General features: G+C 45.1%; 1 protein-coding gene across 1 annotated transcript; it reads left to right on the top strand.

The window, feature by feature from the left end:
- Window positions 1-2,483: 2,483 nt before the first annotated feature.
- Window positions 2,484-14,958, top strand: ATAD1 (ATPase family AAA domain containing 1). Its single transcript, XM_048506876.1, has 6 exons — window positions 2,484-2,700; window positions 5,377-5,483; window positions 8,202-8,291; window positions 9,114-9,164; window positions 10,171-10,304; window positions 10,842-14,958. The coding sequence occupies exons 1-6, from the start codon at window positions 2,484-2,486 to the stop codon at window positions 10,960-10,962; spliced, it is 720 nt and encodes a 239-aa protein (XP_048362833.1). The 3' UTR covers window positions 10,963-14,958.
- The last annotated feature ends 22 nt before the right edge of the window (window positions 14,959-14,980 follow it).

Here is a 14,980-nt window from a genome sequence, read left to right as displayed (position 1 = left end):
GGGGGGGGTGGGGGGGGGGGGGGGTGGGGGGGGGGGGGGGTGGGGGGGGGGGGGGGTGGGGGGGGGGGGGGGTGGGGGGGGGGGGGGGTGGGGGGGGGGGGGGGTGGGGGGGGGGGGGGGTGGGGGGGGGGGGGGGTGGGGGGGGGGGGGGGTGGGGGGGGGGGGGGGTGGGGGGGGGGGGGGGTGGGGGGGGGGGGGGGTGGGGGGGGGGGGGGGTGGGGGGGGGGGGGGGTGGGGGGGGGGGGGGGTGGGGGGGGGGGGGGGTGGGGGGGGGGGGGGGTGGGGGGGGGGGGGGGTGGGGGGGGGGGGGGGTGGGGGGGGGGGGGGGTGGGGGGGGGGGGGGGTGGGGGGGGGGGGGGGTGGGGGGGGGGGGGGGTGGGGGGGGGGGGGGGTGGGGGGGGGGGGGGGTGGGGGGGGGGGGGGGTGGGGGGGGGGGGGGGTGGGGGGGGGGGGGGGTGGGGGGGGGGGGGGGTGGGGGGGGGGGGGGGTGGGGGGGGGGGGGGGTGGGGGGGGGGGGGGGTGGGGGGGGGGGGGGGTGGGGGGGGGGGGGGGTGGGGGGGGGGGGGGGTGGGGGGGGGGGGGGGTGGGGGGGGGGGGGGGTGGGGGGGGGGGGGGGTGGGGGGGGGGGGGGGTGGGGGGGGGGGGGGGTGGGGGGGGGGGGGGGTGGGGGGGGGGGGGGGTGGGGGGGGGGGGGGGTGGGGGGGGGGGGGGGTGGGGGGGGGGGGGGGTGGGGGGGGGGGGGGGTGGGGGGGGGGGGGGGTGGGGGGGGGGGGGGGTGGGGGGGGGGGGGGGTGGGGGGGGGGGGGGGTGGGGGGGGGGGGGGGTGGGGGGGGGGGGGGGTGGGGGGGGGGGGGGGTGGGGGGGGGGGGGGGTGGGGGGGGGGGGGGGTGGGGGGGGGGGGGGGTGGGGGGGGGGGGGGGTGGGGGGGGGGGGGGGTGGGGGGGGGGGGGGGTGGGGGGGGGGGGGGGTGGGGGGGGGGGGGGGTGGGGGGGGGGGGGGGTGGGGGGGGGGGGGGGTGGGGGGGGGGGGGGGTGGGGGGGGGGGGGGGTGGGGGGGGGGGGGGGTGGGGGGGGGGGGGGGTGGGGGGGGGGGGGGGTGGGGGGGGGGGGGGGTGGGGGGGGGGGGGGGTGGGGGGGGGGGGGGGTGGGGGGGGGGGGGGGTGGGGGGGGGGGGGGGTGGGGGGGGGGGGGGGTGGGGGGGGGGGGGGGTGGGGGGGGGGGGGGGGGGGGGGGGGGGGGGGTGGGGGCGGAGGGGGGTGGGGGGGGGGGGGGGTGGGGGGGGGGGGGGGTGGGGGGGGGTGGGGGCGGGGGGGGGGGGGGGTGGGGGGGGGGGGGGGGGGGGGGGTGGGGCGGTGGGCGGGGGGTGGGGTGGGGGGGGTGGGGTGGGGGGGGGGGGGGGGGGGGGGGGGGGGGGGTGGGAAGCATGGCCAATTGGCCATGCTGGTAGGGGCTGATGGGAATTGTAGTTCCTGAACATCTGGAGAGCCGCAGGTTCCCTACCCCTGTTCTAGATCATATTTTCTAGAAATTTAAGTATACTTTGAATGTATGAACCAGCCTCCTATTGAATCATTGAGGGTTTTGTTTGTATCCCATTTTTCTCTACTGTGAGGAGTCTCAAAGTGGTTTACAATCACCCTCCTTTCTCTTCCCCTTCATTAAGGTTCATATTCTCTGCTTTGATTGGTTGTAACTCTCCAAGATCTCAGGTGGAGGGCTTTTGCAACACTAGTTGGAAATGCCAGGGATCGAACTTGGGATGTTGTGCATGCCTGGCAGATGCTTTGCTACTGAGCCATAACCCGATAGCAGATAGGGCTAATAAAAAAAAATAGTAATACTGAGCCATTACAAGATTTCTTACTCAAGAAAAAAGGGCAGGGGTAGATCATGTGACTTGTGCAATTACCCATTCACAAGAAGTGCTCAGTTCACACAGGGGCTGTCTGCATGGTGAGGGGAAGGGATCTCATGTTCTTTTTCCATCATTTTGTTTCTGTGGCTTTCCAGGTAAATATGCGGAGTGTTTGGACTGGAGTTGACCAAACGTGCTCTGAACTTCTATTACAAACAGTTAATGCTCTAAAATTGTCTATAATAAAATAAGAATTCAGAGCTCCATTTCAAAGATTTCAGTCCTACATACGTTCACTTGGCATTTAATTCGATGGAATTCATCTAAATATGTTTTGGGGTTGGGTTGTGTAATAGCAAAAGAATTCCTCCAATTGAGCAGATCAGTGTCCCATTCTTGTGTGCCCAGTGTCTTTTCCTCGGCCTTCATTTCACGCTTCATCTCACCTTTGAAAGAACTACTCCAATAGATGACGATATCCCAAACTAAAAGGAAATGCTTACGTTTCATTGGATATGAAAGCAGGATATGCGAGGCGGCAGAATCATTGTTGCTTTAGTCTTATATCTTGATGTGACTGGAGGGGGAGTGCTACCTCTTCCACGCTAAGCGGCAATAGACTGATAACAATGTGTTGCTTTTCAGGAGTGCTTCTCTATGGGCCTCCAGGCTGTGGTAAAACCTTGATTGCCAAAGCTACAGCAAAGGAAGCAGGCTGTCGATTTATTAACCTTCAGCCCTCGACACTGACAGACAAATGGTATGGGGAGTCCCAGAAGCTGGCAGCTGCTGTTTTTTCCCTTGCTATAAAGCTTCAGCCTTCCATCATCTTTATTGATGAAATAGGTAAAATAACACATGCATTGTATGAAGTCATAGGAAAATGTTTCATTCAGGCTTTAAAACAAGATACCTGCAAACTTCTCCTATATCAGGTAGCACTGGAGAAATAGTATGTTTTATACGTTTTTAAGTAGGCAATTAAAGGATTGGTTTTAAAATTAAGAAATTGTTTGGTAGCACAGTTGGTTTTGAAGTAGAGATGCTCTTTTAGCAGTCCTTTGTATCTATCTTTATGTTGAGTGTTTGTAAAAGCAATATGAATTGTCTCATCTTATTTTTGGAAGCATGAGCTCTTGCTCATCTTGAAGTCTGCTTTTATACATATGTGTTATGAAACCCCTCAGTGGGAGCTCAATATTATCATGATACATATTCTTCACGTTCTATGCTTTTAATAATATTGCATGCTTTAAATATCATTCAGCTCTGAAAGCAAACAGCATTGACCATACATAGAGATTTTTATATTGAAATAAAAGTTGCCCTTGTCTGAAGATCAAACTTTATATGCCCCTGCAAACCCCCATGCTAGCCAGAACTAGTCAGATCTCAGAAGCTAAGCAGGGCCAACCTTGGCTAGTATTTGGATGGGAGACCTCAAGGAATACCAGGGTTATGATGCAGAGAAAGGCAATGACAAACCACCTCTGAACCTCTCTTGCCTTGGAACTCCTCAAGGGGCACCATATGTTAGCTGTGACTTGATGGGGAAAAGAATGCTATAAGAAGCTATTTCCATTCTAAGAAGAATAGAATAGAATAACTGTAATGTCATTGTGCACACACATTGTGCCTTGTGTCCACACAACGAAAATACAAAACAGCGAAAATACAAAAATACAAAACATCCCCCAATGAACATCTCTGCAATCCACACTAGGCATTAGGGGGCTTCAATCCGCACACCCCCAACTTACAGCCATCTCTACACAACCATCTCTACGCAGCCACCACCACGTCAACACATCGCCATGGAGTTAATCATAGCCACAGCTCTAGGATAAAAGCTGTCCCTGAGTCTAGTTGTCCTGGTCTTCATGATCCTGTATCTTCTGCCAGATGGTAATAGTTCAAAAAAAGAAAAAGCAGGGTGAGACGGGTCCTTCAGGGTATACCGAAGTTTTTTTTAAGCAGCGGAAGTTATAAAGTTCTTCTAAAGAGGGGAGAGGTCATCCAATAATTCTCTGGGCAGTAGTAATCACCCTATGGAGCTCCTTCCTATCTGCCACTGTGCAACTGGCAAACCATGCACAGATGCAGTATGTCAGGACACTCTATAGCACAGCGGTAGAAGGTCACCAGCAGTTTTTCATGCAATTGTTGTTTTCTCAAGAGTCTCAAATAATACAACCTCTGCTGGGCCTTCTTAAGATTAAATAAGTACAATGCGTATTAATTTGCATAGCACTTTCTGTTCACTAAGCAGCAGTTCTATGGGTGGAGGAAAATGTAGGGTTTAGACCAAAGGTTGGATATTATTCTGCTTAGTACGTTTATCAGGATTTTCATTCTTAGGGGTGCCTGTTACCTATGTGAGGTTAAACTTGTAACACATGGCTTCAAAATAGGCAAGAAGACCATCCTCGTAATGTTTCATAGTCTGTCTAGGTTAGTGGGGTGTTATTCCCTTGGCTAGAGTTCAAGGATCTACAGGTAGACATGCCCAGCAGGATTTATACTCTTGATTGCTGATTTCCATGCTGAATCACAGGAATGGGTTTTGCTATACTCTGTTCCACAGAAAGATCTTAGTTTTGAGGTGCAGTAGTTGAGAAAATTGTATGCTTCTGCATTAGAATAGAGTCCTGAACGAACATGAGAATTATCATTCATTTTTACACGCGCCTTTGTCAAAACCATAATTTTGTGCATTATTGAACATGGTGCTTTGATACAAGAGTATTTATAGTTCACTGAACAACTTTTAAACAGATGGGGGAGCAGGTCCAGGTAGGCACTAGGACCCAGACGAAACATTCTACAACTAAGAAGGCCTAGCATGTTTTGTTCTGTGGTGGCGGAATATACAGCCCTACCACCACCTTTCTATGGAACAGAGTATAGTTATTTTTTAACTGGAATTCCAGTGATCAACATTGTGTATTTAATTTTTCAGAAGGAAAAGTTTGTCCTCAGGATCTTCTCATAGAAGAGGCTTATGCTGCGTGAAGTGATCTTGAGTATACATTGTTTAGAACACAGGTGTTATGGCCAGTTCTCCACCCTTGTTCCCACCCCCCTTGCCGGAGAGCGAGGGGTCGTCTGACGGGTTGGAAAATGAAAGCAGCCCACTGCATTCGTGACAACAAGTGCCCTACAGCTTCAGAACAAGGGTCGCCTAACCCAGCAATGAGAATGTGTGAGAATTCTGGCAACCAGCAGCTAGTATATTCGTTGATGAAAACTGGCTGGTATTCTTCCTGTGACTTCAGATTACTTCTCACCTTCTTGTGCCATAGTGAGAGTTGAAAGATCTCCTCAGTTTCAAAAGTAGTGTAGCATGGCTTGGGAGCTGCTGAAGTGCATCTTTCCTTGTATGTCAACTGAGTAATGTTAATACAATATATTTAGTTGTGGGGATTTCTGTGTCTTAAGACCTGAGTCAGTATTTAAATGAATTCTGGAATTGTCTTTCCTGGTAGTTCATAATTTCTCATTGAAATATTCTTCAAAATTCAGATTCTTTCCTCCGAAGCCGTTCCAGTTCTGATCACGAAGCCACAGCTATGATGAAGGCCCAATTCATGAGTCTCTGGGATGGTCTGGACACTGACTATAATTGTCAAGTAGGTACAAAGTTTCATGGCCAGACAGGAAGGGTTTTCTTTGTTTAAGAGGCAGTCATAGAATGCCTGCTCAATATGTTCCCTGGTGCAGGAATTGTCAGTGGCATAAATTTCCATTAAATGTAGAGAGAGAAAAAACATATTAAGTCTAGAAATTTAAATGCCACAACATGGTAATACTAAGTGCAGGTGATCCAGTGTTCTGCTACTAACACAGTACCTTTTGTTTTGTCTTCAGCTGATCTTTGACTTAAAAACATGCCATCAACAGTACACAAAAGTTTGGTCTCACAAACAGAAGGACTGCTTAGCGAAGGCAAAAATAGTTACACAGCGTGAAACCCCCCCCCCTTTATGAAGATGTCCTTTCTTGAGATATTTTTTGTGCCTTCTTTTACATTTAACAGAATATTCTTTTACTTGGCTTCATCAAGCTTGGAAAGAGACTTTGCCATGCCAGTGTCATTGTAAAGAAGTCTGGCAGTTGAGATCAGTATCTTCAGTGCTTTCCTGGCAAAAGTCTTAAGACGTTGTCTCACAACAGCAAGCTATTGCAGTGTTCAAGAAATTGCAGAAGTTGGAGGAAGGGAGGAGAAAGAGACAGAAAGTGAGTTCTTCACGGAGAGAAAAAGAACTGTATCTCACATGCTGAAGCTCATCTGTCCAGTAGAGTTTAGAGATAGTCAGACTCCCCATTTTTAATTTTTCAAAGTTCATTCGGACACCATCCCGCCTTTATCCTGACATGCAAAATGTCCTTGATAAACTAGTTTAGATTATTGTCTGTTTGCCTCAGCTTTATGACTGGGATAAATTCACCCTAAAATATGCAAAAACTAGCAGCTGCCGCCACTTACAAGATTAGAGAGTAACAGGACTCTTACCCGGGATGGGGAAGAGTAGGTCTTCCTGGGGTACCGAGTTATAACTTTCTGTGTTTCTTGCCACTAACCACCCAATTCCCCTGAACAATTAGCATGTATTTTTTAGTAACTTGGTTAAGAGTGCCAAATTATTTACTTGAAGCTGAGGTAAGGTTAGGAAGAATTCCTCTGGATAAGGTTTACTTAAACAGGGTGGATTCATTAACAGACCATAAGGAACATCAATTGCAATCAAGGGAAAAAATAAAATAGCGTTTACTTTTGATGATAGTCCTGCTTGCAGAAGGTTGGCATCAAAACATAGTCATTTTAAATCCTAAACCAAAGCCCCCAGTCGACCTAGTAACAGAAGATATAATGTGGAATTCAGAGAAAGTAGCTTCTACTAATTTTTAGGTGAAGACACTTAGGAAAAATCTTGGCTGCACGTTTATAGGCTGTGAAATAGACATGAGGCACATCATCTTAATTGCATATGGGATGTTTAACCGGGTACAGTTTGGGCTTGTCCTAATCCTTTCATATTCAGTACATGAATGCTATCTTTCATCTTCGAAATGGAAGCTAGTAGTGGATTCTGTGCAACTCCTGCCACTTTAAACATATTGTCTTCTCCCCTTTCCCCCTGTGTAAAGTTCCTGTGCATAGAGTTGAGAAGCCACACACCCTACACATGCTCTTATGTTATGATTCCCTGGCACTTTTTCTTTATGTCTCTAGATGGCAGTGTTTCTCTAAAAATAACTGAGAAATATTTTGAATTCTGTATCCCAGTGTTTCTTTGTAGTTGACAGTTTTACTATGCAGAGGGTTTTTGTACAGATCATCATTTGTGTTTGTAAAAGTCAATTTGCAGATTGTACAGCTTCTATGTTGCTATTATGCTTCATGTTATAAACACATTTTTTCAGCACATAGAGATTCTCTCCCTGTAGGGTAGCTAAATTGTAAAGCAATCCTAAGCCAGTGGTATTTATGGGGCAAAGTACAAAACAGAGACTTAAACGATCTTTGACAAATGTCTAACTTCTATGAATGAACTTAAATAAACATTATTTTAGTTCTTTAAAAATTCACAAAGCGTTGGAACCTGGAACGGCAATCTACAGTTACTAAATTTAATTTGTGTCCAATGTGTGTTAGGCAAGAATTTCATTCCTATGCTGTGTTAACAGTTCTATGTCACTTATATATGTCTTCGCAAATTCATAATTGTTTAAATTAAATTAATAAAGCAAGAGTCTGAAACAAAACCGATGTACCAAGCAGATTAATTTTTGAGGTGGAAGAAGTCTGCAATTCATTAATGGTTTTGTAAGAAGGCATATAGCAAACTAGTAGTATTATAGCAGGGTAGTAATTAACTTTTGGAGGTTACTGACTCATTTTGGTTCATTCTGTGTAAGGGCTTTCAAATCAGTTGAACTGAAATGTTTGGGAGGAATAGCAAAGGATATTCCAGGATGTGCTAGTTGTTACCCTAAATTAGAAAGAGGGCTCTTTAGACTAGAAAAGATTTTGCTGATTTACTGTCTTCATCTTACCAACACGTTAAAAATGCTTTGATACAGCTAAACCATAATAATGTCTCCGAATTTGCATTAGACAGATATTTTGTGGATGTCGTACTGGGTGTTTCTCTGTGTTTCATCCATTCTTTCTCCCAGTTGCAGCTCAGATGTGTACAAAAGTCCCTGAACACTGATAGTATTTTTAATGGCTCCAGAGAGAGAAGCCTTGCAGTCCCTGAACTTAGCTCACAGGGCAAAATGAAATCTCCCTCTTAAGATGCAATTCTTGTTTGACCTCACTTGTGATTCTGATAAATTTTCAGGTGATAGTTATGGGAGCTACCAATCGCCCACAGGATCTTGATTCGGCTATTATGAGAAGAATGCCTACAAGATTTCATATCAACCAACCTGTAAGTCACTGATGATTAACAGGGGTGGGCTCTGTAGTGAATGTCCCTTGATTATCAGATATTTCCCATAAGTACCCCTTTTTGTCCCTTGTAATTGATGACCTGAGATTAGTTTCTGTAGGAAAGCCTGAGTTTAGTTTCTGTGCCAAGGGAAGCTTCCATAATGTTAATATTTGACTGAGAGAGCATGCCTCTTAATAGGCCAGAAGTCAGTTGTGTGAGGGAGATAGTTTATCGTTGCTTCTGGACTGATATCTCTTGACTTGTCTGAATGGAATGGCAGCTTAGTCTCCTTGGCGCCTGCCCCTGGATATTTGTCCCAACAAGTTTTTTCTCCAGCATGAGGGAATATTTGGGTAGTGCTGACAGGAGTGAGAGAGGTGACAGGCACAGGGCTGGATCCTGCAGATGCTGGGTCCTGCTAATGACAGGGCTTTCCTTGTGTGCAAGGAGCCGTCTGCTGGCACACGAGATGCTGCTGCCCCGGCCAAAGGCGTCTTGCATCAGGGAAAGGCTCCGTGACCTGGGGGAAAGCACTGTCATTAGCAAAACAGGATTTCAGGATACATCCAATGTTATCTCAAGGGACTAACTGTATGTTTTTTATTTCACGAGAGAGAGAGAGAGAGAGAGAGAGAGAGAGAGAGAGAGAGAGAGAGAGAGCATGCCTCTCATGGCCTTTGCGGAAACCTCAGTGGCATGAATGGAAACTATGTCACAGTATAATTTCAGGGGAAGTTCAATCCATACTAAAAACTGAATGTGAGGATTGTCACATTGTTCCTACTTTATAACAATATCCCTTTTTTAAAAAAAATGCAGGCGCTGAAACAGAGAGAAGCAATCCTGAAACTGATTTTGAAAAATGAAAACGTAAGTTAATTGTTCGAACAGTTAGATGGCCTTGCTGGAAGCCGAATAAGATGGGGGTGTGTGTGTGTGTTCCTCTGAGATCACCTAATATATGACTTAGCTTCAGTGGGGTCTGATAGAGACTGAGGCTGTACATTGGGGAAGGCAGATGAGATCTCACCCTGTTGCCACTTTCCTGATGGGAAATAGCTGCTCCACCCCCACCCACCCCGCCCGTCCCCTGTTCATGTGCTGCTTTAAGCCCTGTAGGGAAAGACAAGTCCTTTTTTTGCACCTGGCCTTTTCATCTCTCTGTTGGACCTAAAATAGATGGGTAGGAAACAGAAGAGAGTTTGTTTGATTGGGACAATGTGTTTATCCCAGTGATATCAGACTAGGATCTGGAAGACCCACGTTTGTATCCCCACTCTGCCATGGAAGCTTATCAAGAGACCGTCCTCCAGTCACTCATAGCCTAACTTATCTGATGGAGTTTTAGGGAAGCATGGAATAAGAAAGAATGATAGCAACCAGTTTAGATCCTCGTTGTGTCGAGAAGTGGGGAATAAATATCAAAATAGATAAAATTTTGGAACATCCCTAGCTTTGATCCATGTCACCTCCTCCCATTTCTTTTTGCATCTAAATGGGTCATCAGGGTCCTTCCAGGGACTCCCAGTGCTGTGTGTAGTTTGGCCCTTTTGCAGAGTAGAGTCACGTTCTGATACCACATAATTTAGAACTAGTTTGCATTAGTTATTCCGCTGGTTAGAGCTATTCGTTTCTTGTTAGACAGGTGGTCTTGAAAGGCCATTATATCCCAACTTCGTTTTTTAATGCTGTTTAGCTAGTAACAGTTGGTCTGAAAAGACGTACCTTTTGCTGGCTTGCCCCATAATCTCTCCCCCATCCCTTTATTCAAAGTCTAATCAATAGCATTAAATTCCTAGATTCTGTTCCAGTCTGGACTGTTCATAACTAATAAGAAAATGCTGTCCTTGTCTCTGGTACTTTTGTTTGTTAATAGGTGGACAGGCATGTAGATCTCCTTGAGGTTGCTAGAGAAACTGATGGATTCTCTGGAAGTGACTTGAAAGAAATGTGTCGGGATGCTGCCCTCCTCTGTGTCAGGGAATACGTTAATGCTTCCTTTGAAGAAAGGTACTTTTTTTAGCTTTACTGTATCAGGAAGAATATTTGATACCCTGTGGCTATTTTTTATGCTCCTTATTACAGAAATGGGTTTTGAGACCAGGAAAAACGTTAGATCTCACTGTATTTGTGTGCACATATGCATGAAACAGGAAGAACTGGGAATGACCTTCCTGTACTCCTGTAATGAGATGCATGTGCTCCTGATACGGAGCAGCAGTTGCCCATTTCTCTGCTTGTGGGGGAAGGATGAGTGGGAGTTTGTCAGTTCCACTTTGGAGAAGAAGACAACACTCAGAGAACAGTCAGTGAATGTCCATCATGCTTCTTTCTCTTCCATGTGCATATAGGGATGTCTGGGAAACCAGAAGCAAAGAATATGTTTCTTAAATTTTCCTCTTAAAGATCACTTAGCAGCTTAGGCTTTTTATTGTTTCACAGCTTACATTTTCCCCTTGAGATATGTATTTTGTTAAATTTCTCATATAACACCTGAATCAACTTTATTTATTTTTGCTTTTGCTTCCCCCCCACCCCACCCCGAAGCCAAGAAGATGATGAAATACGTCCCGTGCAACAGAGAGATCTCCAGCGGGCAATTGAGAAGATGAGGAAGTCAAAAGATGCAACAACCCAGAGTGTTCTTATGCACGTTAGTTTAGATTAAGGCTAAGGGTGTGTGTGTGTGTGTGTTCGTGTATGTGTTTCATTGTGGCCTCATTCAGTGGCTTGCCATGTGATTAGGCAGCAGAAACAGATTGGAAGCAAAAATAGCCTTTTAATAAGTGTTTCTGGATTTGTTTTTATATTTTGACGTTTAAGTTATTGAAATCTAGTACTCTTTCAGAATTGGATATGGTGCCAGACCAGTAAAAGATCATGACATGGATGAATGTAGCCCAGCTCAAAAGCAAGGTCCTGTTTCATTGTTGCAGCCTTAAAAGCCTTTGGTAGGTTCTGGTGTGGCACACTGTTTCTCACGGGAGGAGAATGAGACTTCATGTATATATGTATGAATGTGTGTGTATATGATATGTAAATATATATATATCCACACAGTTTTTATATATAGACATAATGTATAGATACTATGAATAAGAAAAGCCTTCTTTTTTTTTTTTACTTATTTGCTGGATCAAACCAAATCAGAGGATTAAAAGATTCAATGCACATTTGCCTATTTTGTCCATTACCTTAATGCAAAAGCAGAGTCTGCTTTTGGGTATAACTTTTCTGAATGCAGGGAAATTGGACTCATTTTGTGTGTGTATGTGTTAACTTGTGGCATCTACTGGTTCTAATCAGTTTAGGTTGAAATGCTACGTGAGACATGATTTTTTTAAAAATGAATTCTCTTACTGAGTTTTTTATACTGTCATAATTGTCCATAGCAGAACATTACTAAAACTGCATTTCACTATGGTTTATTTTTGTTTCTCGGTTTTGTGAGTCGTTTCCTGTATGATTTAATGTTGTGCTGGAGGACTTCTGTTGAATGTCCTTTAGTATTTGCTACTTACATGCCGGTGGTCACAACACAAAATACTATAGTATTGCTGGTGTAAGCTCTTGGTTGCCTCCTTTCACCTCTAACTGTAATAGATCTTCCATTGATTAGTAGGACTTAATCATTATTTTTTTTCGCTGACAAATGTGTATTAGTGAGGTGCAGAACATTTCAGGTTTAGTGTTAGAAATCTATTTAAATTTCCACCCTCCCATACTTTGCAATACTGAATCATGAGCAGATAGATGCATCTGCACTTTAATTAAAGTGGCCAGATGTTTAGTATATTGACAGTAGTAAAAGTTAGATCCTTCTAGCCCACTCAGATAAAAACAGAGCCTTCTTCCCGCACAGAGAACATTTCCTACAAGATGGCTCCATGCTTTGCTGAGCAGATCTTAACCTGAGTTTATCGCTTTTTTTAATGCTTTGGTGATTGAAATGAACACGTGGTCTAGAAGGCAGAAGCCAAGGCTATTTTTACTGGGATTTTATTTCTTTATCCAAACGAAACATCAGTAGCCTTAATGTTATGGGTAGTATACCTTTCCTTTTACTGATCAACCCCTATTCATTGATACCATCATTAACAGTGTTGACACATAGGGGTACTTTATGGTCTTCTCTGTCTGTTGGTCTGTCTGAAGTCTGAATAACAAGAAGCAGAAGTAAAAGAGAGAATTCTTGTGTGGTGTTTCTTTATTAATTCAGTGATTTTTGTACATATGTTTTCATACTTCAAAATGAGAATATATACATTTTTTAAAAATTTCAATTTAAATATACATTGAACTTAATTTCATGCTTTTTTAGCATTTAGCAATAAATGAATGGCAGATAATTATCAGGATGTTTTGTTCAGCGTCCTGCTGAATCCTCCAGTCCCGTTCCTTCTGGCCTATCTGTGGAATTCCCTTCTGCCAGACTTCTTTATTGGCCTCCATGCTAAGTAGGAAAACTGCATGTGCCCAACAGTCTGTCGCTGGACATAGCTGGAATCATTCCAGCCTGTAGAAAGCTCTCTAGTTTATTGTCACGATGTTGAATAAATCTTGTTTGAGTTGCTCTGATACAATCTGCGCTAATATTCTTTATGATGTTTCAATAATATATTTGTCATGAATGTAGTCTAGATTCAATACAGAAATTGGTGTAAAACATTACAAAAGGAGTATCATTATTCAGTTTCCTGATCATCGCAAGCTTAGCTTTATTCCAGTAGTTTGTATTTTTGTGACGGTCGCTTCCAAAAGACCACCTAATTGTTTTGCTTCCCTTTCCCAGTTTTGCTGTACTCTTATCTTGGAGAAGTAATCTTAAATTTTGATTCGATGAAAGTTCATCATGCTGAGGTCCCACTGGAATCAGTATGACCTGTTTAGCTCTGCTTATTTAGCTGCAGCTAACTTAAAATGAATTGGGACCCTAAAGAGGGACCCTAAAGAGCCCTCCGGGGATAAGGCGGCCTGTAAGTTCAATAAAATAAAATAAATAATTATATCATGTACTGTTTTAGTTTTGATCTTTCCAAAAACAGGCTGAGAATGTTGTCTTTTTCTTTTTTTGGATGAAGCAGCTGCCTTCTTACTGTGACCAAGCACTTTCTCGAACTGTTCTACCTACTTCGCAGCCCTGATAGTAAGGATTCTTTTTTCTTACATATGACTTGGGCAACTCCTTCCAAAGCTCTTCAGTTTGCTTTGGAATTTGTTGGTGGAACTGGGAAAATGAGCTACCTCTCTGCTTGCTTTGCCAGTTCATTTCAGATATTGACTTGGTTAGCAATCCTTTGCATAGTGAAAGATGGCACACTTGTCTGTTCTCTTCTGTGCATCTACGTAACAGGAAGCTAGGGCTCTATGTGGAGGTCTGGTTTCTCCCCTCATAAAAGGGTGGGGAGTGCTTTGCCTGGGGCTTCTAAGTCTACTACCTTACAGTGTGTGAGATGTATCTACTTGGCTGTCCATCACATGGAGAACTGCCCATCTGGAATGTGTCAGAAATGGACCTATGAACAGTACTCTTGTATATCTGTCTCAGTTATGAAAATTGTTCTTTTTAGTGCTGTGCTCTACCTTGTACTTAATAACTGCATATCCATAGGAAAGCATTGTCTTTTATCCTCAGACCACAAGGCTTCATCAAGACCACATGCAGGTGTCACTTTTAACTGATGTAACATTGAGTTCTGCATGAACTTTAATTGGCAGGTGGCCTCATGCATCTCACTCTTCATTGCTCGTCCCCTCTCTTTCCATGCAGCTTATGTGTAGAGGCTGAATCAGATCTAAGTGCACCATAACATACCTGCACCGGTTAATAGGAGTTGGTCTTCCATACACACAATCCAAGATTTTAAACCAAACTTAATCCAGGTTTCAAATCTCAGTTTGTGTGGTGGAAGCATAACTGTAATTAATGTGTATTCCTTTCTTTGTATGTCATGGGTTCTCTGTGCTAGAAGGAAAGGAGGAGTAAACTATGTGCAATTCCAGCAGCAGACCAAATTCATCTTGGTATAATGTTGCTTAAAAGTGATGTCTGAATGGTACCTAGGAATCTTGGGTCACACAATAGAATTGAAGCAACAGATCCTTTGTCATTGGGGAGCTTCTGATCTAGTTACCTTTCTTTTTTTGCCATCAATTGCAGTTGACTTATGGCAACCTCATAGAGTTTTCAAGGTAGAGGACAATCAGAGATGGGTTATTATTGCTTGCCTCTGTGCAGCAATCCTGGGCTTCCTCAGTGGTCTCATTCAAATGCTAACCAGGGCCGACTCTGCTTAGCTTCCAGGGTCTGATGAGACTTTAGCACAAAGCAAAATTCCTTGGATCACAAGAACACAATGGCCACTCTTCTGCAACAATGCTAGCAATTGCGGCCAACTGTTGTTGTTTTTTAAAAAGCTAAGGACCCCACAAGGTTTGAATAAAGTAATGGGGTTTGGTTGTATTTAAATAGTAGGTGAAGCCATAAATGTTAAAAAGCTGTAGCAAAACATTTGCAACTGTACTTTTTTCTATGTGCCACTGCTACTTTTTTCCCACCTGGTTTTTAGGATCAAGCAAAATATGTATTATGGCCACAATGGCGAAGTGTAAATGGGGAATACAAATAAACTGTCTGGGGGTCCAACTCTCTCTTTGTATTCTAGTTCATTGCCTGAGTAGATTCT

The sequence above is a fragment of the Sphaerodactylus townsendi genome, linkage group LG08, assembly GCF_021028975.2.
Source record: "Sphaerodactylus townsendi isolate TG3544 linkage group LG08, MPM_Stown_v2.3, whole genome shotgun sequence".
Taxonomy (NCBI): domain Eukaryota; kingdom Metazoa; phylum Chordata; class Lepidosauria; order Squamata; family Sphaerodactylidae; genus Sphaerodactylus; species Sphaerodactylus townsendi.
This window is presented reverse-complemented; position numbering and strand designations above follow the sequence as displayed.